This window comes from Chlorocebus sabaeus, chromosome 21 (assembly GCF_047675955.1).
Source record: "Chlorocebus sabaeus isolate Y175 chromosome 21, mChlSab1.0.hap1, whole genome shotgun sequence".
NCBI lineage: Eukaryota > Metazoa > Chordata > Mammalia > Primates > Cercopithecidae > Chlorocebus > Chlorocebus sabaeus.
The window spans coordinates 47150482-47177677 of NC_132924.1; the positions used below are offsets into that span (position 1 = coordinate 47150482).

Below are 27196 nucleotides of genomic sequence, written 5' to 3' on the forward strand. Positions count from 1 at the left end.
AAGTGGAGCAATGAGTAAATGATTAGCTTATGAGGGTTCCACCCTCATGAGTTGGATCAATGCCCTTATAAAATGGCTCAAGGGAACTAGCTCTCTCCTTTCCCTCTCTACTGCCATGTGAAGATATAGCATTCATCCCTCTGCCATGAGTGGATGCATCAAGAAGGTGCCATCTTTGAAGCAGATAATAAGCCTTACCAGACAACAAATCTGTTGATGTCTTGATCTTGGACTTCTCAGCCTCCAGAAATGTGGGAAATAAATACCTGTCGTTATAAATTATCCAGTTTAAGTTATTTTCTTGTAGCAGCACAAATGAACTAAAATAATCTGTTTCTGATTTTTTTCTATAGGAGTTAAGTGTTTAATAACATATTTAACTTAAATATCCTCCCATTTACTGTTATCTAAGCATACATAGTAAAATTACTGGCTCAAATTTACCTCCAGCTCCAGGCAGTTAAATGATCATAGCTTACCAATAATTAAAAATAAGACAACCCATACCAGATAAATTGATTCAAAACATTTATTCAGTGCCTCCCAGATACCAGGAACAATCTTATCACTGCTAATCTACACTGAACAAAACAGATAATAACTCTTGCCCTCACAGCCTTATATTTTAGTGATGGAAAACATATATTAAACTAACAAACAAGTGAAATATACATATATTAGCAGGGAATGTGAACAAGTAGTGTGCATTGTTGGTGAGGATTCTGTGGTTGTTCTTTTAAATGAGGTGGACAGAGAAGGACTGGCTGAGTATAGATGTGAAGATGAGGAGGTAGCTCATTGTCATCTTGAAGAAGAGCTTTTAAGGCAGAGAGAGCAGCAGGCATAAAAGCATCATGACTGGAAAATATTGTACAAGTTTGGGAAACATTAGCAAGAAGGCCAGGGAGACTAAAACAGAGTGAAGGGCAGTTGGATGTCAGAAAGGTACAAAGCACTAGACAGGGTTTTAGGATTACTGTGACCATAATAATTAGGTTTACCTAAGACTCTTTGGGGTTATTTCTGGTGTCCTGGCATCTGTCCCAATTTAGCATTTGCCCAGGACTGTTGTATTTTAAGTATTGCTATTAATAAATGCATTGCAATAAAGAATGATGATGATGTGTTTGGCAACCCTCCAATTTCTAAATCCAGCTTTTGCTATGTTATCCTCTTGTAATGTGTAAGACACACGTCCAAGAAACAGAGATCTTACTTTAATAGGTAATCATTATACCTAAAATGTGACCAAAAATAAACTCTTTTCCAACGTTTTTTAAACACAAAAACAAGTGACAACTTTTGAAGAATTGGTATCCCTTTTATGCCAGTCCATTATGCTGTGGTCTGGGTCGCAGAGCTCTCTGACAGTTGCAAAGGGGCACAAATATGCCAATCAGCAACGCCTGTGGAGATATTGACAAATCATAGGTTAGACGTTCATGAAATGTATGTGAGAAAAAGAGCATGAACAGTTTTACCAAGAACGCATAGTGAGTGGCTTGAATATACTTTCTCAATGTTTTATGTTTCATTAAATATATAGTTTATAAATATTTACTTTTATAATAGATTTTTATTTTGCAATAACACTTTTCAGCAAAAGATAGCTTAAAAATAAAATGTCTTTTAAATGAAAATAATCCGAATTTCAAAACAAAAATAGTTCTCAATTTCTGTTTCTTAAAGAGTTGATGAATACATAATCTGTGTGAAATATTTATGAACATTTACCATCTGCAATGAGAGCTCTAGTGATATCATTGACTATGCAGAAATCAGTAAACACAACTATGCTGAAGAAACATCAGCATCTGCTTTAAAATTAATTGTTAATTCTCTGCCCCAAAGCAATCATTTAATATGCAGAAAGTCCCTTTGCATATCACTCTTTGAAGCATGACTTTTCGTTTAGATCAAATGACTTTTCAAAATTAGTGTTCATTTTCAATTCCAAGTTTCTTTATGTGTATTATTAATGAAGTCATAGCTGTTAATATCTTGACTCCATTAGCAGAAGAACTTTTCCAAAAGATCAAGTAAGGCCATTTTTATATCAGAGTGATCAGAATGTTTTAAATGAAACATCTGTTTGTTGTAAAGATGATTTGAATTCAATTCATGCACTCTAAATGAAGTTTTTGGAAGTTCATTTGGATGAGGGCAAGACATTAGATATTAGTGATGGTGCTCTCATAAAATCAGTATAAAAGTTTAGCACTACTGATACAATGATTTCCTTCTGTTTTAATAATTTGAATGTAGGTTTTGGTGAAGCACACTATCATGGAAAAAACATGATTTCTAATAAAGTAATGAATTGATTGATAAAAATTGTGCTTTAAATTGGTTGCTCACATCAATTATAATCACATCCAAAGAAATTTTAATATTCTAATAATTAAAATAAAAGCCATAATTATCATATTGCTTGTATACATGCATACACATATACACATACACATAAATTATTCAGTTATTCTACTGATTCAGTAGTCACCCAGGAACCTTCTGTACCAAAATAATAATAATAATGACTCAAGTTTTAGGTAACTCAAGTAATAAAGTCCTGTAAAAATCTCTCTGGACAACACTCCTTCAGCCAGTCTTTTCCTGCTTATACATACCCTCCTCTTCTATTTAAAATCTGCAACTCAAGGAGCATAAAAGTTTAAGGTAATTTAATATAGAGGTAATCAGCATATAGAAATCTACAACTTGAATTATATTATTGGATAACAATGTTGTTCGTAATCAAGACAAGTTTAACCTAATAAACACACTCCGAAAAGACAGATAATTGGATTTGGTATATAATAAATTTGATAAAATTGATACAAATTATATTTACAACTGTTAAAATCATAAATATCTTGGTGTATAAGATATTAATCTTCAATTATGTACATGTCATTTCCTGAAAATGGCAGATGTTTGTTGAATTCATAATGTTTTATTCTCCAATTAAATTATTTACTTTTATTTATCTCTTCTTGATGAGTCATATTTTTTCCATTTAGTTACCTTTATGCCTATAGTTAGAATTCTGTGTAATTAAGTTATTCTTTTTTTTTTTTTTTTGAGACGGAGTCTTGCTCTGTCACCCAGGCTGGAATGCAGTGGCAGGATCACTCAGCTCACTGCAAGCTCCACCTCCCGAGTTCACGCTATTCTCCTGTCTCAGTCTCCCGAGTAACTGTCGTATTTTAAATTATGGTCTCTGACCAGTATTATGCTATAGTAAGATGTGTGCACAGAAGCAGATGCTCTTGAAGGCAAGGAATCTTCAACTTCGGTGTCTCTCCCTTGCAAGGACTCCTTTCAAGACTATAGGAAGGATCTTAGCAATGTGGCTGTATTGCCTTTCTCATTTGAGTTTTTAATATTTTAAAAAGAGGATATTTTAACTACAAGAATTTTTATGAACAATGTTAGTTAAGCCAGCTCAGTAGTAATGCATAGAGAGGCAAATATATCAATGGAAGATAATTAAGAGCCCTCCCCCATGCCCTGTATATGTATTGGCACTAACTAGAAAAATTGGGCATCAATATGGAAAAATAAAAGTAAAACAGTAACAAAGAAAGACTTCTGTCTCCATTCCAACTCCTTTTTCATCACACTTTACCTAGTGACTAGTAGCATTGGAATGAGCATGAGCATTTTAGGATTTGACTAAAAGAGGATGAGATCCAATTACATGATTGAATTCTGAGGCTTATAATATGTGGTTCACTGATCATTTTGTGTATGGTTGTTATTGCTGGTTCTCCTGGTGTAAAAATGACTTCCAGGCATATCCCCGTTGCCCAGTGTGACTTTACACTGGTTTTCTGACATAAATTTAAAGAGCCAGAAGACATGTCTTGATAAAAATGGTCCAGAGCCTGCCTGTTAACAGAATATGTGTATAGTAGGGGAGAAATGAGGTTTGAAATGTACAAAGCTCAAAGCTTATCTGTGGAAAATTCTTCTAATCATCCCATTCAGTTCTCTTTAATGCTTCATCAAAATAGAAGCATCATTCTTCCTGGAATACAGTTAACAATGCTGTATAAACAATTATAAATGTTTATTATTGACGAAAGTTACATGATATTAAATTTTTCATTATTCCTGTGCTTGTAGAGCACAGGCTATATCAGCTCCACAACCAGCAGGCATGTTTATGTGTAAAGTATATGTTTTATAAATCTCTATGAAATATCGTCATCAATGAAGATACATAAAACTCACAATATATCATGTTATTAATATAGCAGTGGTTAATGTATATCATTAATTCAAAGAGTACTTAAGGTTAATCATTGAACAAAAAATTGAAATGCCTGCAAGTCTTACAGCTTGACTGTGACCAAAAAACAAATATTGATTTTCACTTTAACAATAATACTAAAAATTTACTTTATCAATGATGACTTGTGAAGCTGAGTGGAACATTCCCAATAAATCATCAATTTAAACGTATCTTAATAAATCATTCTAGAGGAAAAGAAAATCATCTTTTAACCTCAATACAAATATTATTTAAAATTGTCGTATAAAAATGCAAATACGAAGCATTAGGCAGTTTATTAATTTACAAAACTTTGTTATTATTCTAGATCCCATGATGTAATGTTTGTAAGCTATCTTAAATTTACAATCTAATGTGATTTTTATTACATATATTTATTTATATATACATCACTTTTATAAAAGTTTATACACATTTATTTTGCATATTTTTTCTTAAAGAGAACCTCAATTTTTATACATAATCAGGATTCACTCTCCTGCTCCTTATGTATCAAAGAGAGATTATAGGAAGAAATTAACTTATTATTTTCAATACTCCATGAACACAAGTTCCATGGGTATCTCAAATTCCACATATCTATTACTAAACTAATTTTCTCACCTTTTCCCAAATTTAAACACTGTTTTTATTCTCTAACTTGATGAATGAAAAGGCCATTCACTAAAGAACCGCTTTCCCATTCCCTCTGACAGTACGTCACTTCAGGCTTTCAAGATTTGTCATCTAACCACTCTCCTAGGATCTAGATTTACCCTCCCTACATAATAACCCTTCACTCAATTTCTTCTCACATCAGTCCCCCAATTCATCAGCTAATTAACTTTACCCAAACTTCAAGATTCAACTCATGTGTCTGCAAGTCCATATTAACTGCCCTCAAACATCTTATAGTGACCCGAACTGTGTGTTTTCTTGTCTGCCTTCTCAGTTAAGCCAGTGAGATATTCAAAGGCAAGAATTCTACCTTGCTTTTGAATCTCTGGAATCTAACTCAGTTCCTAGTACATAGTTGTAGTTACTACATTTATATTAAATAATATAGATATATAGATGCAGGTGCCATTTAATTTATAGCTATTCTTTTGTATTTGACCCTAAGCAAAGTATTTTTTCCTCTAGAGAAGTCTAGATGTATTTCCTTTCAAAATACGTTCTTACTTCACACGCTAAGCTAACTCAGTGGAATGATCTGATCTGTACAAAATAAAAACACATTCAAATTGTTAATATTAAAAACATTCACACGACAGAATGGATTTCAGCAAATTTGTCAAACAGTCTTGAGCAACCTAATCACTTGTGCTGCTACATTTTAGGGATTAATTTTATAGACTATGAATTTTGGATCATGAATGGTATATATGTGCTTTCCAATTAGAAGCAATAAGAATGAATCATTTTAACTTCTTTCAAATATCAGGAAGACTGTGTAACTTTGGTTTTAATTGACACTGTATCGTATTTTTCTCTTCATTTTCAACTCATTACATCAGAATTGTCTGTCAATTCTCTATGTTTAGTCATGTAACTTACAAGTAATATTTTAAACTGCATTTCCAAACATATATATACACACACATATCAGTACACACATAACTTATGCATATTCATTAGTACTTTTAGAGATGGACTTTCATGTATCATGACCATAAATTTTACTGCATATTTGTAGCAGTAAATACAGGATGCAAATACTGAGTTCAATTAAATCCTTCCCTTTCTAGTGTAGAAAACAACTTACAGATGAGAGAAAATGACTTTTTAAAAGGTGTTTTGTGTTCTTCGGTGTCAAAAAACAAAATTACAACAAATTTAGTTTAAAGATCTCATTGGCTTATATTTGCAATTCTAGAATTGGGTAACACCTAATTCTATAGAATAGAATGAGTGTTCCAGTGAACTGAGCACAGGAGTTTGACTTTAAAAGCAGAAGAGGGCTAAAGAAAGCAGAAATAAGGAATGAAAGGTGGATTGGTCATTTCAAAGTTACTTTTCTCACAGGGTCAAAACAGAGGGGACTTCCTTATCATGCTAGCTCCGGTGAACTGGGCCCCGTGTGATTGGTTGCTGCAAATCTCCTTTTTGTTTGTTTGTTTGTTTGTTTGTTTGTTTGTTTGTTTTGTTTTGTTTTTTGAGATGGAGTCTCTCGCTGTGTCGCCCAGGTTGGGGTGCAGTAGCGCGATCTCGGCTCGCTGGAAGCTCCGCCTCCCGGGTTCCACCCGCCCCCCCGGCTAGTTTTATGTATTTTTAGTAGAGACGGGGGTTTCACCATGTTAGCCAGGATGGTCTCGATCTCCTGACCTCGTGATCCACCCGCCTCGGCCTCCCAATGTGCTGGGATTACAGGCTTGAGCCACCGTGCCCGGCCTGTTTGTTTTTTAACTGAATCATTTCAAGTTCAGTTTGACTACATGACACTTAGCACAGTGACTCCATTCTAGTTTGGTCTGGTCTGTTGAGGCCTAGTGCAGAAGTTCAGTCTAAAATAATGACCACTCATAATTTTTGTTTAACATCTGTTAGTTAGTTTTTAAATATTAATTTGTATATTTTAAAAATATCCTTAAAGGGTTATAATTTTCCATGCGGTAGAAAAAAAATATATTTTAACAAAATATATTTACAAAAGTGTTTTACTTATACTAATAAAATTATAAATATTTTCTATATGAGAGCAAGAATATTTCAACTAAATATTAATGTTTCTATTCACTCAGAAATGACTTTAAAATTTTTGATATTTCTGCCAATATTAATTTTTAAAGAAGTATGTACATTAGTCAAGAAAGGAAAAATATTTAGGCTACATCATAGAACCTGTCATTTACTGACCTTTCATTTCTAACTCATTTTATAGTAGGAGGAATATTAAAGTTATTTAATGAAATAACATTATAAGTTACCAGGAATAAATATTCTCTCATTTTCTGTGTCTCATGCTCTCTTTTGTCATTTCAGTCTGTGTTTTTCCCTTTCTCTGTCCCTCTCTCCTTCACTTTTAACACACATAAGCATAAAAGATTTGTTTGAGATTTCCAGAAATAATGAAGTGAATGTTTCACTTATTAATGGTCCACTGGAATATGTATATTTTTCAAATACTCTAAAACTTATTTCTGGTTATTATGGTAACAGAATTAAGTTGCACTGGTTTTATAAAGATTAATTCAAATTATTTTTTTATAACTATCCCACTTATCCACATGGAATGTCTTCCCAAAACAGTGTAAATTCAGCTTCCATACAGTATCTCAAAACTCTCATCGAATTTCTTGAAACAGGTGTATTTCCTAGTTTAACTAAATTTTATAATGTATTGTTGAAATAAAGTACATAATACATTAGATTGGAGGATATTATTGTAATTAATTTTACTTTTAATTAAAATGTTGAAAGAGTCACATTACATTCATGAAACATCAAAATCTACAGAGAAAAACATGAAATAACCTTTCCCCCATTTTGTAATATATGTAATAGAATGAAACTTTGGGGACTATAAATAATTCATGCATGGAGTTTTAAAAGATATTACACCAGCAATAATAATAATAATATCAATGATACCAAGGTATGTATAAATACAGTGTGGGTATTAGTAAATAAGCTGAAAGTTATTAAAAATTGGTTTTCTAGACCATAAATATTGTTTCAAAAACAATGGTAACCTCACAAATCAGAAAACTCAGCCAGATTTTATTGAGGCAATTTTGAATCCATCTAATCTTGTAACTTTAAGAATAATATAGTATGTAACTGTGTACGTGCAAGTATAAATATGAATTGAGTAGAATAATCAGAGACAAATATGCTTCTTTCTGTCTCTAAATGCTTAAATCAGAATGCAGACCTTTCTTAAGGCAAGCTCTTGAAATTATTTTTTTTCTAAAAAAGAAGGAGGAAAAAGAGAATTGATGACACATGGTAAAGTCATTTTGGATCCTTCAGCCTTGTGTTCCTTTAATACAAAGAGATATGAATATGTATAATTAACGTGAGCATTCACCATGCATGGATATGCTGAAAATATTTATGACTCTCATACTGATTTCCTCTAAGTATCAAAAATATCATTTTATAATCTGTAACATATATATATGTACTACTTATAGCCATAGATTTATTTATTTTATATACTTGATCTGTTTCTAACCCATACAGCCACATTGTATATAAGTAATAGTATTTTTTAATAATAAAATATAAGATTGGAATGAAAAATAGTATTTACATACTGAAGTTAAGAATTCTGATTTATGACACTTTCCAAGATTCTGGAATCACTACTATAATTTTCTTTTCTTTTAAAAAAGGTTTTCCTGGTGTGCTTTGTACCTAGTAACAATTAGGTACAAATGAAAATTTACTGCCTTTTCTGTATCTATTTTATCTTAACACAAAGTAAGCCTCTGAATCTTAGATGAAATTTTCTGGATTTGTTTTTGGTAATATTAAGCATCACAATTTCCCCACCTGCTCTTTTGTTGTGGTGGTGGTAAGAACAATTAACATAAGATCTACGTTCTTAAAAGCTTTTTACATGTACAAAACAGTATCGTTAACTATAGGAACAGTGTTGTGCAGTGGATCTCTAGAACTTATTCATCTTGCATAACTGAAACTTGGTGGAATGTTATAGTGGTGATTATAGAGCATACATGATAAAAAGAAGCATCTGACAGAGGGCTGCTAAACCCAAATAATAGGCCCGCTTTCAAATTTAGCTATTGCAGATACATAGGAAACTCTCTAGGTGAATCAATGCTCTAAAGGCCAACACTGCAAATTCATCATCATTCATTTTCTTCATAAATCATTTGAACTTTTAATTTCAAAAAAATTCATAAATTGATGCAAATAAATTCAGGACCCGAGCATGATTTCATTGCAAAATGTTTACGCTTATTCATTCTTCACATGGATCACTGTGGAACTGTTAGGTAAATAGTACAATACATAGTACAAAAGTTTCCCCAGAGCGAAGTCCTTCCTGACACTCCTCATTTTCTCACTTCTCCCCATTGAAATGGTGACTCGTGATGTGGAAGCCTCACAGCTGCTCCTCATCACAGCCTTCCTGGGTGAAAAATCAGTGCCATGCTGGACCCTGCATTTTGGCTCCTGCTGAGTCTCTTCGATTTACTTGTCCTCTATCACAGCTGTTTTCCTCTGTACCTTTTGTCTCCCGTGCTATAGGCAGGTCTCCCAATTGTCCACTGGCTAGTTTCAGATTAGATACAGAAAAACTCTGCTTACTGCTTGTTAGAAAATTGTGACTATTCTGCCAGAACAGTGCAGGTGGAGGAGGTAGGGAAATCGAGGAGTGGCACTCTGACCTAAAACACACCTATACTACTTTTAATAAAGAAAAAAAATATAATTAAATTAGTAATAACATGTGAATAGTAAATTGCATTTACATACGCATTTTCTTTATGTGTGTATAAAGAGCTCAGCAAACCACGTGGTGTTAACTCCATTCTAAAGTTATGGAAACTGAGGGTCAGAATCACTAGATAAATCCCAAGGATATTATTCAATGAATGAATGCAGTAAGGAGTGAATGAGTTTCTAGGGAAAACTGCATGGATTGAATGGATCAAGAAATTGAGATAAAGAGAGGTCAAATTTTCCAATTAGCAATCAATTTACAGAGAGTAAGCTGGTCTGACAGTCACATGGGGTTTATGTTTGGGGGTAGGATGCTGCTGAAGAACCAATGATGACAATTTTTAAAGAAAACAAGAATGAATAAGAGATGAAACATCATCATGGAATAGAAGAACAATGGTGAGTCAATTGGATGGTTAGGCTTTCACCAAAAACAGTTAGCTCTGTGGAAAATGTTGCAGCTACTGCCGTGTTTTACAAAGTTTTCTTAAGTTGCAGTGCCAATGTTTGAAAATCTAGGAGGGAGAATCAAATTGCTACAGAAATATAGCTGGAAAAGAAGCTGACTTAAGAAGAATTTAAAACCATAAATTTTTAAGAATAATTACTAAAGTAATTTAAACAATGATTTAAGACTTGTCTCTTAAAAAAAAAAACAAACAGAAATTTAGGTTTTATATGCAAGTGCTACCAGTTTTCATAGAACTTCAATAACTATACAAATTCTTCCGCAAAAATAGTAAAAGGGGAACTACTCTGCAACATATTTCATGAGGCAGTATAATTTTAATTTTAAAAAGCAGATAAAAGTGGTATGAGGAAGAAAAATATGTCAATTTGTTCATAAACATCAATGCAAAATTTCTAAACAAAATATTAGTAAAGAAATTCAATTATCTTAAAAATATTAATACACAAGAATCAATTTGGGTGCATGAGAGGATTGCAAGCATGTTTTAATAATGCAGATATATATAAATGTTTATTCTCACACTAACCAATTAAAGGACAGAGACCTTGTCAAATCTCAAAAATGAAGAAAAACTTAATATTGATGTATAGTAAAAATTTTTATTGTTATAGGAGTAGAAGGGAAACTTGTTAACCTCATAAAAAATCTCCATCAAAAAAAAAGGAAAGTAAAAAGAAAGAAAAATAAAATCTCAATAGCAGATATCCTAAATGGGCGGATTCCAAAAGTAATTCTTAGCTTCAGGAACAAGATCTGGATATTCACTATGAATACTCCTATTCAACAATATGTTGGAATTCTGTCAAGGAAAAAGAGACAGGGAAATAAATAACAATTACAAGGACTGGAGATTACTAATAATACTATTACTATTAACAAATGCCACAATTACATACATAGAAATTCAAATATATCCACAAAGAAAATGTAAGCAATAGAAGAACAGTGATAATGTGATTTATAAAATTAATGTGTAACAGTCAAATATGTTAATATACACCAGCAACAAAAATGTTAATGTTATTAATAAACATAATTTTTAAATGTTTAAAATATCAACAAAAGCTGCAAACAACCAAGAATAAATCTAACAAAATATGTGCAAGACCTGTTAGCAGAAAATTTAAATCTTTGTTGAAGGATTTTAAAGAATATCTAAATAAATCAAGCAATAGTACATTCATGAATAAGGAAACTTTATTCATATTATACATGTGTTATTGCTTCCAAAATTAATATATACTTTTAATGCAACTTCAGTCAAAATCATGATCAGTTTTTCTTATTATTATCTTAATTTTTATGAAATATGATGAGTTTAAATGATATGAAAATAAAAGAGGAAATAATTGGTAAGATTCTTCATGCCCTGAGATATGGACTTACTGGAAAGCTATAGTAATTGTAAGAGTTTGGTACTAGTGCAGAGATGGACAAAGTCATGAGTAAAACACAATAGAGAATACAGATAGAAATGTACCCATATGTGGAAGTAATATTTATCATGGACTTTGCATAGTAGAAAATTGAATTATTCAATAAATGAAAAGATGGATAAAAAATAAATAGAAAAAAAGTGCTGCACTACAGCTAAAAGGAAGGATGAAAGGGAGTGAGAAAGGAAGAAAGGGAGGGCCAGAGGCCAAGATAAAGGGGAGATGGGAGAAAGTGGGGAGAGAAGAAAAGAAAGTACTTCACACCACATAAAACTAAGAATTTCTATGTTGAAAGTAAAACCGACATTTTAAGGGAGTATATATGAGTTCTGAGCTCTGAGTAAGGAAGCTTGTCTTACAGAAGACTCGTAACCACTTATCAAAGGGATGATGAAATTGAATATTAAAACTAAGTTCTTATTCATTACAATGAAAATAAAAGAAGAAACTTTAAATTTGTAGAAGATATTTGAAAACAATTATCAAAAAAGAACTAAAATCGAAGACATGTAAAAATTTTTTACAAACCAACAAGGTGAAAAGGAATAGATAATAGAAACAAAAAGGATAAATAGGCATTTCATGAAAGTAAGAAATAAATAAAATGAAAAAGTGTGACAAGTGTTAAAGAGAATGGATTCAATAGAGCACATCCATTGTACATTGGTGCAGCTTCTTTGCGGAAAAACATTGACCTTATCTGGTGAAGTTGCATATTAATATGCATTACTCTAAAGTGGCCACTGCCCTTAAGCACTAAGAAGTATGTACAGGCATACCTTGGAGATATTGTGGGTTTGGTTCCACACCACCACAATAAAGTGAATATCACAATAAAGTGAGTCACACAAATTTTCTGGTTTCCCGGTACATATAAAAGTTATGTTTATACTGTTGTCTATTAAATGTGCAGTAGCATTATGGTTTAAAAATGTATATACCTTAACTTAAAAATAATTCATTGCAAAAAAATAGTAACAGTCATCTGAGCTTCCAGGGAGTCATAATGTTTTCTCTGGTAGAGGGTCTAGCCTTGACGTTAATGGGAACCAAATGATCAGAGTGGTGGTTGCTGAAGGCGGAGGTGGCTCTAGTAGTTTCTTAAAATAAGACAACAATGAAATTTGACCCATTGATGAACTCTTACTTTTATGAAAGATTTCTCTCTAGCATGTGATGCTATTTGCTAGCATCTTACACACAGTAGAACTTCTTCCAGAATTTGAGTCAGTCTTCTCAAATCCTACTGCTCCTTTATCAATTAAATTTATATAATAATCTAAATCCGTTGTTACCATTTCAACAGCGTTCACAGCATCTTTACCAGGAGTAGATTCCATCTCAAGAAACCCCCTTTTTTTGCTTATCTCTAAGAATCAATTCCTCATCCTTTCAAATTCTATGATGAGATTTCAGCAATTCAGTCACATGCAGGCTCCACTTATAATTCTACTTCTTGCTATTTTGATGACATCTGCAGTGACTTCCTCCACTGAAGTCCTGAACCCTTTAAAGTCATCCATGAGGCTTAGCATCAACTTCTTCCAAACTCTTGTTAATGCTGATATTTTGACCTCTGTCCATGAATTATGAATGTTCTTAATGACACCTAGATTATTCAATCCTTTTCAGAGGTTGTCAATTTACTTTGCCCAGATCCCCAAAATGAATCACTGTCTATGGCACCTATAGCCATATGAAATGTATTGCTTAAATAAGACTTGAAAGTTGAATTACTGCTTGATCAATGAGCTGCAGAATGTATGCTGTGTTTGCAGGCATGAAAACGACATTCATCTGTTTACACATCTCCCTCAGAATATTGGGTGACCAGGTACATTGTCAATGAAAATAATATTTTGAAAGGAATCTTTTTTTTTTTTTTTTTGAGAAGTTATGTCTCAATTGTGAACTTAAAATACTCAGTAAACCATGCTGTAAAGAAATGTGCTGTCGCTCAGGCTTTGTTCTACCATTTATAGTGCACAGGTAGAGTAGCATCATTCTTAAGGGCCCTAGGATTTTCAGAATGGTAAATGAGCATTGGCTTCAACTTAAAGTCATCAGCTTCATTAGACCCTAACAAGAGAGTCAGCCTGTTCTTTGAAGCTTTGAGGCCAGGCATTGACTTCTCCTTTGTAGTTACCAAAGTCTTAGATGGCATCTTCTTCCATTAGAAGGCTATGTTGTCTACATTGAAAAATTGTTGTTTAGTGTACCACCTTTATCAATAATTGTAGCTAGATCTTCTGGATAATTTGCTGCCACTTCTTCCTCAGCATTTGCTGTTTATGCAGCTTCTTTCCTTAAGCTTCAGGAACCAACATCTGCTTGCCTCAAACTATTTTTCAGCTTCCTCACATCTCTCAGCCTTCATAGAATTTAATAGAGTTAGGAGCTTGCTCTGGATTTGTCTTTAGCTTAAGGGAATGTTGTGGCTCCTTCGATCATCTGTCTAGACCACTAAAACCTTCTCCATATCAGCAGTAAGGATGTTTCGCCTTCTTGTTTGTGTGTTCACTGCAGTAGCACTTTTAATTTCCTTCAAGAACTTTGCCTTTGCTTTTACAACTTAGCTTACTGGCACAAAAGGGCTAGCTTTTGGCCTGCCTGTGCTTTTGACATGCTTTCCTCATTCAGCTTAATAATTTCTAGCTTTTGATTGAAAGAGAAATGCAACTCCTTGTTTCACTTGAACACTTAGAGGACATTGTAGGGTTGTTAATTAGCCTAATTTCAATACTGTTGTGTCTAAAGGAATTGAGAGGCCTGAGGACAGGAAGAGAAACAGGAGAATGGCTGGTGGGCGGAGCAGTCAGAACACACACAATATTAGCGATTAAGTTCTCTGTCTTATATGGGCGTGGTTCATGGCACCTCAAAACATTTACTATAATAACTTCACAGATCACCATAACAGATGTAATAATAATGAAAAAGTTTGAAATATTGTGATAATTACAAAAATGTGACACAGACACCAAGTGAGCATGTGCTGTTGGAAAAAATGGCACTGATAGACTTGCTAGAAGCAGAGTTGCCACAAACATTCAAGTTGTAAAAACTGCGGTATCTGCTAAGCTCAATAAAGTAAAGAGCAATACAATGAGGTATGCCTGTACAAGAATGCACTTTTTGCAAGAATGTAAAGCAAACCTATTGAAATGCCCATTGACATGGATTTTAAAAGACATATAAGTGGCATTTAACACAGCAGTAGGAGTTAAAAGAACTTCAGCTACATGTGGAAAAAGCTTCAGCTACAACATAAATGAATCTGAGTACCAGTGCTAACTGGGAAAAGTAGAAACACACATACTGATCATGTCAGATACATGGTAACTCAGTATTCAGAATAGCGCTCACCTTTGTAAATTGGAAAGAGCAGTGCTATAGGGAAAGAAAACAGAGAAATATGTAAATTATTGGAAATGTTCTACCTCCTGGAATGGGCAACTGGTACATATGTGTTTATTCTATTGTACATATATTAGTATAAGCAAAACAATAAGTATTAGAACCGAAGAAAATATTTGCAACATGTCTCACAAAGGTTAAATAGCCACAATATAATAAATGAGAAAATGCATGAAAGTTTCCTGTTCTAAATATCCATGGATATTATAATCAGATGATGGGTTTTAGTAATTTTTATACATATTCTATTATATTTATACAGTGTTGGTATTACCTTGACAAAACTTTTTTAAATGATGCAAATTTAAATGCAAAGATTGCTATAATATGCAAACAGTTTGTAAAGTATCATTAAAAGACAACTCGCCTAGCACAGTGGCTCACACCTGTAATCCCAGCACTTTGGGAGGCCGAGGAGAATGGATCACCTGAGGTCAACAGTTTGAGACCAGCCTGACCAACATGGTGAAACCCTGTCTCTACTGAAAATAAAAAAATTAGCCAGGCGTGGTGGCGAGCACCTGTAATCCCAGCTTACTTGGGAGGCTGAGGCAGGAGAATTGCTTGAACCCAGGAGAAGGAGGTTGCAGTGAGTCGAGATTGTACCATTGCACTCCATACTGGGCAACAAAAGCAAAACTCCATCTCAAAAAATAAAAATAAAAAATAAAAAGACAATTCAATAGAAAGAAAGGTGCATCTTTGAATGTTCTTTGCATAGGAGAGGTTACACATCTCCAGGAAATGTATAAAAATATGTTCAACTCACTAGTAAACAGGGAAGTGTGATTTTACAACAAATAAAAAGACATTGGTTTTCACTCATTATTACAGAAATATCATAAAGTTGTTCATATGTAGTGTTTTGTGGTTGCAAAGAAATAGACCCTTGCGTATTTGACAGTGGGAGCCATTCAGAGGGATATAATGATGTAATGGAATATTTTTCTCTAGAGTGGCCTTCAAAACACATGCGCATGTTTACACAAATGTTCTTCAAATAATGTTAAATACAATACTTTTTTGTAATAATGAGACACTAGAAAAAGCTTAAAAATTCATAAAAAGAAATCATTTATTGTATCTTGTAGTATGTGCACTTATTATAAAACATGATGCAGTGCTTAAAAATAATAATCTGACAGAATGCCACACGTGACATCTGCATATGTTATATACTGATACACAAAATTCTCTAAGACATATTTGAAGTTAAAATAAAACCATACAAGTTAATGAACAGTATGTATAGCACAATTTTATTTGTGTTGAACATATATGTGTAATAAAGACATGTATGAATATTTGTATATATAAGTACGTAGAAAAATTCCTTGGATAGTTGCATATTATATCATGTCAGTTGTTATCTTTGGGACAAGGGAGGTGAAGGGACACATAACAAAATTTCTGTCCTGTTTCAATTTTTTATTGCAATAAAGTAGGCTATGACTGTATAGCTGGCTACATTACCTGCCTTTGTTGCTTTTCACAAGGTAGGTTGCATTATTAAGCACACTGCATGCAGTAACAGCAGAAGCAGTGGGTATTTATGGCAGCTGACCCAGCAATTAGGCTGGAGTGTTCCTGGATGGAAAACGCTGTCAACCAGGTCAAAATACAAGGTGAAGCCTGACTCCTACTTGCAGATTCTCAGTCAAAAGAAAAGTTGGCTAGAACCCCAGTTGCAGTCTGATCAATTTCTCCCAGTAATGGAGAAAGTACAAAATTGTTAAAGACATATTTACTGACATAACTGTCACATTTATATATTCACTCAAAAGATAATTTTGGATTGAAGAAATTTATTAAGTGAAATAATGTAGTATATGTCATTCTGGGTTATGTGAACTGCAAATCACATCTAGGAGAATATCTTAATGAAAATTATTATGATTTGCTAATTTTATTCTTAAAATTTTAGAGTTTATTAAAGAAAAATAGAGTATATTCATTATGGAATCTAGAATATATAATTATAAAATATTTTTAAATTATAGAATCTTGAATATATAATTATAAAATAGGATTAAAGCTATGTAAGTTATGAGTGAGATATTTTAGTTTTTATAAAATAAAAATGTATTTCATCAGGTAAAATGCTAATGATACAAAACTGAAAATATCTTATTTTTAAACTATTAATCATGTGCCATAACATGCTTATTTTTCAGGTTAAACTTTTTCCGTGATGTCCCTGACTTCAGAGTGTTAGCCTGTGGTGGAGACGGAACCGTGGGCTGGGTTTTGGATTGCATAGGTAATGCAGACACATACTTAACATGACTGGGGAGAGAGCAATAGCTTTAAATCCTGTTTCATCTATGTATCTATTGCTTGTATCATTATCTTTGGAAACAGTGATATAATTGGACGTCTGGAGGTTTGTACACTATTTACTGGTTTAACATACTACTCTATAGTTCAAAAATTTAACTGGCAAAATAGTTTACAAGTATCTAGAAATCCTTCCTTTCTAATCCACTTCTTACAGTGTTTACCAAATTTTCAGAGTTGTTTTCAAATGCGGCTCTAGGAAATCAGATTGTTTGTGTGCCCCAGACAAGGAACTGAAGGAGCAGTCTTAGTATTTGTGATAAAGTCTGTGCCACATTGATGTTCTTACATTATTAAAACATAGACCCTCAAAATCTTACCCTCTGTATACATTCATATCATTATCATCCACCATCATCATCATCATAGCTAATTTTTATTCATCATGTTGTCTTATTTATTCCTCACAACTCTATGACACAGATAGTATTAATAATCCCATGTAGATAGGGAACCTAAAACTTGGTAAAAGTAAATAACTACAACAAAGTCTTATAGTTGTGAACTGAGAGAGCTGAGATTAGAACCCACAGTTAAACCTTATTCTATATTGCCTCTCTATTTAAATTGAAAAAGCTCGATTTTTATAAGCAAACAACACAAGAACATCACTGACAATGTAAGATAAGTATGCAGCACAAGCAAAACTATAAATTCAGGAAAATTATTTGGTTTTTCAGATATAGTCAGTTGTCGGAACTGGTTACTAGTTAGAAAAAGAGATCATGAATAGGCCTTTATGAGGAAATAAATCCAAAACAAATATTGACTCTCTTTGGTCTCATTTCAGTTACTGCATTGATCAATTCTTTGTTTAAAACAGGCCCTTTCATAGAACGAATTGATTCAAAAGAAGTTTTACCTTCTGTAAAAATTGAAACAGACACCTATTTAGTCAATGCAGATAACATTCTGTCTTTGCATACACTAAAAATATTCAAATTTAAAATAAATACATATTGGCAACACTTTTGATAAGGATCTAACAGCTTTAATCTAATATTTGATTTAAAAAGCAACAGTGAAAATTCTGATCTGGCCTTCCATTAAACAATGTAGATCGTATTTATATGTTTCATCTGAGAAGACAACCAGAATTCAAGAATTACAAAAGTTAATGAGTTAGTTGGAAAAGTATCTGAGGACTTGTAAGGATTTTAGAGGAAAAATAGCAGGAATTCTTAGCTTGTTTTAGCCCTCAAAATCTTGTCGTTGGCTATTTCACTGTGACATGTCCCTACCTTATCTAGCCCCTCTATCCTACACACATACATACACTGATTTTGAAGGGCTAAGGAGGAAGAAAAAATAAAAGAAAGTAATATACATTTGTGAGATTAATTCAAGACATGCGATGATTCAAGCCAAAGCATATGGGATGTCAGCGGCAGAGATCTTTACTGCTCTGAACCCAAAGCATTATGTGATGTAAAGATTAATCTCATGGAAAACCTGCTGATCTCAGTGTACTCCAGCTGTTAACGTTGTGTTCCGTTTGCTCTGACACAAAGCAGCACCATGGGTGGGAAAAAGTCAAGGACATTGTTAGCAATTTACTCACTTCTATAATTCAACAGTTTGCAAATATTTTATTCCTCTAAGTAAAATGTACCTGGAATTGATGTTGCAAAAGGACTTTATATAGGAACCCACCCATCCATCCTAGTTGTGTCTCTGTATTGTAATCTTATGCTGTGTATAATAATATCCCTGAGGATTGTAATTGAGACAAGACACACAACATTTTTTAGTTCAGTTAAGATATTTAAAAAGCTTTCTTCTTGCTTGAGTTTTGAAAATTCCATCATTCTGTGAATAATAGCATTTGTGTTTTATCAATTGCTACAAATGTTTACAAATTATCCATAATTCATTATGGTATATATCTTAAAAATACAATTATGTTTTGTTTATGAGTACCTATTGAAATTCCTTCATTTAATGTCATCAGCCTATCTTTCTATTTCCATTGTTTTATTTGAATTTGAAATTTTCTTTATTTGTATTTTTTTTTTTATTCTGCAGAAAAGGCCAATGTAGGCAAGCATCCTCCAGTTGCAATTCTGCCTCTTGGGACTGGCAATGATCTAGCGAGATGCCTGCGATGGGGAGGAGGTAAAGCAGCTGCAACAACAAAAGCAGAAACAGTACACAACACCCTTTTCCCTTGCAAAACAAAAAGAAAAAAAAAAAAAAAAAAAGCAACAAAAACCATATGATTTCAGTGAATATAACGGATGTGGTATATATATCATTTTGAGCAATAGTCTTGGATAGAAGAACAAATAGTGGTCAAAGAGACCATGGGTATTGGGTTTTAATGTGGTATTAATTACAGACTTAAATTAGATGAGTGCAAGTTTCCAAACATCTCTGGTTTTTGTTTTTGTTTTTTATTTTCTGTTTTTATTTTTTGTTTGGATTTTTTTGTTAGAAAATAAGGTACATATGGATGCACTTAATTTTTATATTTTTAATTTATAAGTTTGGTGGTAAAATCACAAAGGAAAAATGAAAGGCTTAACAAATTAGTTTCCCAGGAGTGAATACGTTAAATAATACTCAGTTTTTAAGACTCACTGTATGCTAGCCAGCTGTGCTCTGCACTTTGGATACAGAGTTGACAAAATAAAAACAAAAATACCTTAACTTTTAGTGGCACATAAAATCATACGTGAGACTTTACACTAACAAGTAAACAGATGATCATTGTAAGGAAAGAGATCACTGAGGATATGACATAGAGAAAAAAAAAAAAACCTACTAGCTAGATAATGACACAGCCATGTAAAGCTGGGTGTGAAATTCATAGGCAGAGGGAACATAGAGTTCAAAAGCCCAAAGGTGGCAAGGCACTTGACGTATTCAAGAAACTGAAACTGAAATAGTGTGGATGGAGTAGGGTAAGCAAAGAGAGAATATTTTGAGATGAAGTCTTAAAACATTTTGCAGAGTCACTAATAAGCTATATTTATCTGAAGATCACTGAACACCACCAGATAAGATCACTAAACACCACCAGACTTTGGTAAAGAAACAGGACTTGAATGCTAAATATTTTTAGCATCAAAGCTCATTTAGAGAAGTTTGAAAAGTGTCTACTAAGACAAGGTGAACAGAGTCCCTGGGGAGCTTGTTAAAAATACAGTGGCCTGACCCCACCCCAGATGTGCTGAATGGAAATATCTGGAGTTGGGAACTGAGCAGATGATTTTTTTTTTTTTTAAACAAAGTCCCTAAGTAACTCTGATTTACAGCAAAGTTGGAGAACAATTCCGTGAATATCTGACCAACTAGCTCTAAGCTGTGTACATGCTTGACTAAATCAAGAGCTTAGTATGTAATCTATTTGGGATTTTCAGAAAGAATATACTTAAGGAGTATTTTCATGAGTTGCATTAGAGTTCATGAAATCTAAAGAAATGAATAAAGACATCACCATTTCTGATAAGATACTTGTATTTGCCAGCGTTCATACAAGTGCATTGATTGAAAAGAAAGAAAATATGTGTGTCTTCTTGCCATAATCTTCGGTAACATATATTTGATGTATATGAAAATTAGTAATTTGATTTTTGTTTCCAAATTAACAAATGGCCTAAATGCCAAATTTGATAAAGAAGTCCGTTTTTGGCATACTCTAATCATTCTTGTGAAACCGCATACAAAGTACTAACAATGGATAAAGGCAAGGACATGTGTCAAAGTATCTATTAGTGTTGAATTCTCTGTGAGTGTCTGATATGTGTTGGCACTGTTCTAGGTACTAAATATACAGTGAGGAAATAAACAAATGGCTTCTATCCTTCTAGAGATTACATTTTCATTGAGTATAATGGACAATAAATCAAACGATAATGAAATATATAGTTATAAAATGATATCAAGGAATCAGAAGAATGAATAATAGGATGAACTATCTGGCTAGCTGGGAAAGAAGGTCTCTCTGAGGAGGTAACATTTAAGCTGGACCTAAAATATAAGAAGGAGCAGAAATAGCTCTCTGTGTTTCAAGGACTGAAGGGAGGAATGCAGGTGGGGTTGCTGAAGAAGCAATGCAGTGGTGGGCAATTAGGGGTAGTGAGTATTATGACTTTGGAAAGATAATTGGGAGCCAGATAATACAGGAATTTGTTTGTTATTCTAAGGGTTTTATTTGATTGAATTTGACACGCAAAGTGAAGCTTTGAAAGTCTCAGAAGCAGAGTAACACACTGACACATTTTCAAAACAGATTAATTTGGGGGTAGAAAATAAACTGGTCAGAAAATGTGAAAACATGCAGAACTATAGTTCTCCAAATGAGAACTTCTATTATAGCTGTTCTAATTACATAACAAAGTGAGTAGACTAGAGCTTGCATGATGTAAATCAGGCAAGTAGACAAACTGGAGGTACATTTTCAGGCTCAGTTTAATTGTACTTACCAGTGGATTGGTTAGGAGTTTTAGGGAAAGCAAGGTATCAAGATGCTCAAGTTTAGCAATTAGGGAAATGAAGATGCCATTTGCTAGAGATTATTAACAAAGAAATATGCTTTACAGTGGGATTATTTCTTGACAGATGTGTAACTTTGAGCACATTACTTAAAAACTGGCTGTAGATTCCTCATCAAAATTTGAAGAAAATAATAGTGCGTACCTTGTAGATTCTTGTGCTAAACTGATACATTGTTTGCACAGTGTTTGTATTAGTTTGTTCTCACACTGCTATAAAGACATACCCAAGACTGGGTAATTTATAAAGAAAGTTTTAATTGACTCACACTTCCAAATGACTGGGGAGGCCTCAGGAAACTTACATTCATGAAGGTGAAGGAGAAGCCAAGGCATGTTTTACATGACAGCAGGTGAGAGAAGCAAATGAGCAAAGGGGAAATAGTCCCTTATAAAACCATCAGATCTCATGAGAACTCACTCACTACCACCAGAACTGCATGGAGGAAACCACCCTCATGATCTAATCACCTCCCCCCAGGTCCCTCCCTTGACACATGGGGATTATAGGGATTACAACTAAAAATGAGATTTGAGTGGAGACACAGAGCCAAACCATATCAATGTTTGTGTTAAGAACTTTATGCAGTTGCAGTAATTATTATTATGCTTAGTATTTGTAGAAGAAAGTACTTCATTCCACCATTAATCATTTGGTTCACTTAAGATTCAGGGAATCTTTTGACTTGAAGCCTCTTGTTTATAAGCATATATTTTCATATTTTGGAAAAGTTGACACTGTAAGTCTGTAGGATATTCTAGCTTAATTAGCATTATTTTTGTAAATTTCTGGCAATCATTAGTCTCTCTTAACAACAATTTAATGGCAAGGAAAATCTTGTTAGTGTAAACTGAGGAGGTAAGTAATAGTTGTAAATGGGACACACTTTTATACAAATTTGTTGTTGCATTTCTTTATATGATTTTCATTTGCAATAATTTCTATGACTTTTTAGATTCAGTCATTGTAACATCATATCATTAAATATAAAATAAATATTAATTATGTTTTCATTTTGTTTCTTAGCCTGGAGTGATACAGGCTTTAAATCAAAATAATAAAAGTAAAATAGCATTGTTCTTTTCTATAAAAATCTTTTGCTGGCATATTTAGTGGATTTGATTTATCTTTTTAAAAATCATGATCTTCTTGGGTATAGGAATCCTATTAATAGTTACACATCATTATTTAACAATCTTGAGCATAGATACGTACAAGAAGTAGGGAAAAGATATTTGTTAAATGGGGGACTACAGTTTAGAGTTCATCTATATGAATCACTTCTGAATTGCAGATGTTGTAATTCTCAAGATTTATTTATTGCCTCTTTCTACTTTTGCTTGGCTAGAAGACAGATTTAAACTAGCTTTTTTCATGTTTAGTCATAAAAATCCCTGTACTCATATCTAGTGGTAAAGATTTTAAGCTGAGTGACCCTGCTGCAATCTAGCTGTGGTAATTGATTTTCATTACATTCATTCCTCTCATGTTCTCTCCTGGTTAGGTTACTGTTCCTACATTGTTCCAGTGTTATGTTGGACAGTGCTGCTATTAACCTGAGACATGACTGAGAACAAATTCAACATTTCTTAAAGCATTATTATTTACTTGTATTTCTGCTAATTGTGTATATGTATACACATACACACACGATACTCCTATATTATAATATATATTATTATATACAAATTAATTTATGTCTAAAAACTATCAAGCTTATTCTGAAATGAAAGCAGAATTTGGAAAATAGATGAATATATTTAAGTGCATTTATTTAATTCAGTAGGTAAAATAATATTATGTATATAATTTATTTGTGGAGCTATTACTTCTTAAAAGAAATTAACAATTAGAAATGAATTAAACATTTAGAATAAAGTAGCACTATTAAGAAACATGAAATGTTAGTAAATATAATTATCATAATCTTGCAGTTTAAACCATTCAGTGTTTTGCCACTGAGTACAGTTATATGCATATTATTAATACAGCTTCAAATTATACTATAAGACATGATAGCTTTTGAAATAATATTTAATGTTTTCAATGTTTATGTAATCATTACTTATTGTACCCTTTACTGTATGTATTAAATGGCACGTAAATACTTTTTAAACCTGTGTAAGGTAAGAAGTGATGATGGGCTCCAGAAGAGGTATTTCTGGTTTCTGGTGGCCTTCACCTTCTAATAGTTAATTGAACAGATACACCTTAAGTGTAATGTATTCCTCTTTAGGGAATTTTGGCATATGAGAGTGCCTGTTTTGTTTTAACCCAATGAGTTTATTCAATGATATGTATGCTAATAGTTCTAATGAGGACTCATAGCCTCTGGCATTTCCTTGTTCAACAATTAAATAATGAACAGAAAAAAGCAAAAACTGAAAATATTGTTCCAACTCAAAATATCATTTTAGGACTGTATGTGTGCTTTTATATGGGTGAAGAGAGAGATGATTTAATTTAGTACAATATTTCAAATTCTGATGGTATCATCATCAGTAGTATAATATTATTGAGAACTTTCTATTCTCTGTTTTAGGCCTCATGTACTGAGATCTTTTTAAACATTATCTTGCTTAATCTTCACAAGAAACCTAAGGTTTTGACAGGGAAGGAAACTAATGTTGAGGGAGATTAAGAAACAAAAACAGTAACTCTGTCAGGTTTAGGCTGCAGTGATAACTATAATGTTATATACTTACAGGTAAATTGAATATTGAGAATGCAATATTGACAAGACTTTTATTTTCAGGTCATGTTGCCCATCTATCATAGATTCATTAAAAAACTGATTTGTTGAGCATTTACTCTATGGCAGGCTTAAGAGGAACCTGTAGTGAGAAAAACACAAGTAACAGCAATGTGGTGTACTAGTTCTAAGATAGGGCCAGTTTTGAGAACTGTGTGTAGGGGACTGCATGAGGGGCATCTGAGCCATTATCTTGAAAGGGTGCCTTCCAGAATGAAGTGCTAGCACATTTATTAATTTTATTTAAATTTATTGTTTTAAAGATGGAATATTGCTCTGTTACCCAGACTGGGATACAGTGGTACAAACATAGCTCACTGCAGCCTGGAATTCCTGGCTTCAAGTAGTTCTCCCGCCTCAGCCTCCTGAGTAGCTGAGACTACAGGCATAAGCAGCAGCACTGGGAAGAAGTATTAGCAAATATAAAACCGTGCCAAGGAAATAGATGCAAACCAACCAAAAAGAAACGGGGTACCCTGAGTAGATAGAATAAGAAACAAAATTTTAAAACAAAGAGTAGGACCTTTGACCTAAATTGAAAGTTTTATATCACTAGAGGTGAAAAGGTGAGAGTAAGAGAGTGATGGAAAGGAAAAAGTCTAAAGTGACATCCACATTTTTGACTTTTGCAACTGGATAGAGGATGATGTCTTTGTGAAGTCAGCTGCACATAAGGAAGATATGGAAGCAGAGAATTCATTCAATTTTGAATCTATTTATATAAAATGTTGTGGGGTATACAGTAGAAATGTTCACTTGGCAGTTGTATATGCTGAGAATTGGCACCACAAAAGAGAAGAGAAATACAGTACGCGTTACAAATTAAAGTTGAGAATTAAATGTGGGTATGAGTATAATGTTATAATTAATTCTTCATTTTGTTGTAGAATGTGCTTCAAAATCATTATTTATCTTTAGAATATTACATATGCATAAACACACGGAAACATAAAAACACAGCTTTTTTATTTGGTTGGAGTTCTTTTCTCAAGGTATTTTTTTTTTTTTTTTCCCGTTAGGTTATGAAGGTGAGAATTTGATGAAAATTCTAAAAGACATTGAAAACAGCACAGAAATCATGTTGGACAGGTGGAAGTTTGAAGTCATACCTAATGACAAAGATGAGAAGGGAGACCCAGTGCCTTACAGTATCATCAATAATTACTTTTCCATTGGCGTGGTAAGATTTTCCACTAAATTTTACCTTTATACCTATACTGGATAATCACAATAAGAAAACTTTCACACTATGAAAATTTACTGATTATAAATAATTGATTTTACCTTGTGCCATCAAAACATCTCTTCTAATAGGCAATTATTATTGCTCTAATGACTAATTATTATTTTTATCATCACTTACTAATTTAAAGTCAGAGTATCAGCAACTGACATATTTTTCATGTTTTAAACAAGGAGAAAAAACTATATTCTTTTTAATTGGTTTATTTGTGTTACCAAAATGAAGCTTAGAATGATTTAATATACTTACAAGTTTTAGAGTATAAGCTAAAGCTCCATATTGTTGAAAATGTGAAAATATTGCATTAAATTTTACCTTACTTTGAGATTTATTTTATAAAATCATTATAGCTTACTAAAAATCTAAGAAAAGTCTACAAAAAATCCTGCTACTATTCTCAAGTGATTAGTAAGTCAGAAGGCTGACTTTTCACTTCATTTCTTTTAGAATCTTACACAGAGTAAAATATTATTTGGCAGTTGAAATAGTTGTTAAAATTTTAATCATAAAGGAATAATTTTAACAGTGATTATATGTATTTTTAGCCAACGATTATGAAATCTAAAAATATATAAAGCATTATATTCCATTTAATGTATGTCACACCATGCTAATTTTATGTCATGTCACATCACACACACACACACACACACACAGTAAAAGGCTATAAAAAGACTAGTAGAATATAGAAAACATTGGTTGTGTCCATGAACTTAAGAGGTAAGCTACCTGGGTAAGAATCTTTAAGCAAATTATTTAATCTCAGTATCTCAGTACCATGCTGGTTATTATTTCCTCTCTCATAGAGTTACAAATATGATTTACATTCAAAGAATCTCATAGAATGGTAGATAATAAAGGCTAAATATACAATGGTTACTAATACTGTAATGACTATTATTATTTGAAAGAAAAATGCAACGTCTCTTGATCCAGAGAAGCCCTCCTATTCACACTGGTATAAAAACAGTATTTTTGAGGGCTTTCTTAGTGTATCACTTACACACAACCTAATTCACTCATTGTAAGTGTACTTTTTAATGATTTTAGTAAATTAATCCAGTTGAACATTTCTATTATGCAAATCAGAACCCTCATGCCCGTTTTTATTCAATCTTGGCTGCTTTTCCCAGTTTCAGGAAGGAATTGATTGGCTTTCTGCCTCTAAGATTCGTCTTTTATGGACATTCTGTATTTCAAAATATCCAAAATCTCACAAATAACTGCTAAAGGACTTACTCATGTAACCCAATACCACCTGTATGTACCTCAATAACTTATGGGAAAATAATTTTTTAAATCACACAATATAGGACTTTTGCATCTGGAGTCTTTCACTTAAGATAAAGTT

General features: G+C 32.9%; 1 protein-coding gene across 10 annotated transcripts in view; it reads left to right on the plus strand.

The window, feature by feature from the left end:
• The window catches only part of DGKB (diacylglycerol kinase beta), an 833256-nt gene that overhangs the window by 383074 nt on the left and 422986 nt on the right, over nucleotides 1–27196 (plus strand). For all 10 annotated transcript variants that reach the window (XM_073009083.1, XM_073009084.1, XM_007981994.3 and 7 more), the window contains 3 exons: nucleotides 17191–17276; nucleotides 19379–19468; nucleotides 25622–25782. In XM_073009083.1, the coding sequence (XP_072865184.1) occupies nucleotides 17191–17276; nucleotides 19379–19468; nucleotides 25622–25782 (337 nt within the window). The remainder of the gene's footprint in view (nucleotides 1–17190; nucleotides 17277–19378; nucleotides 19469–25621; nucleotides 25783–27196) is intronic.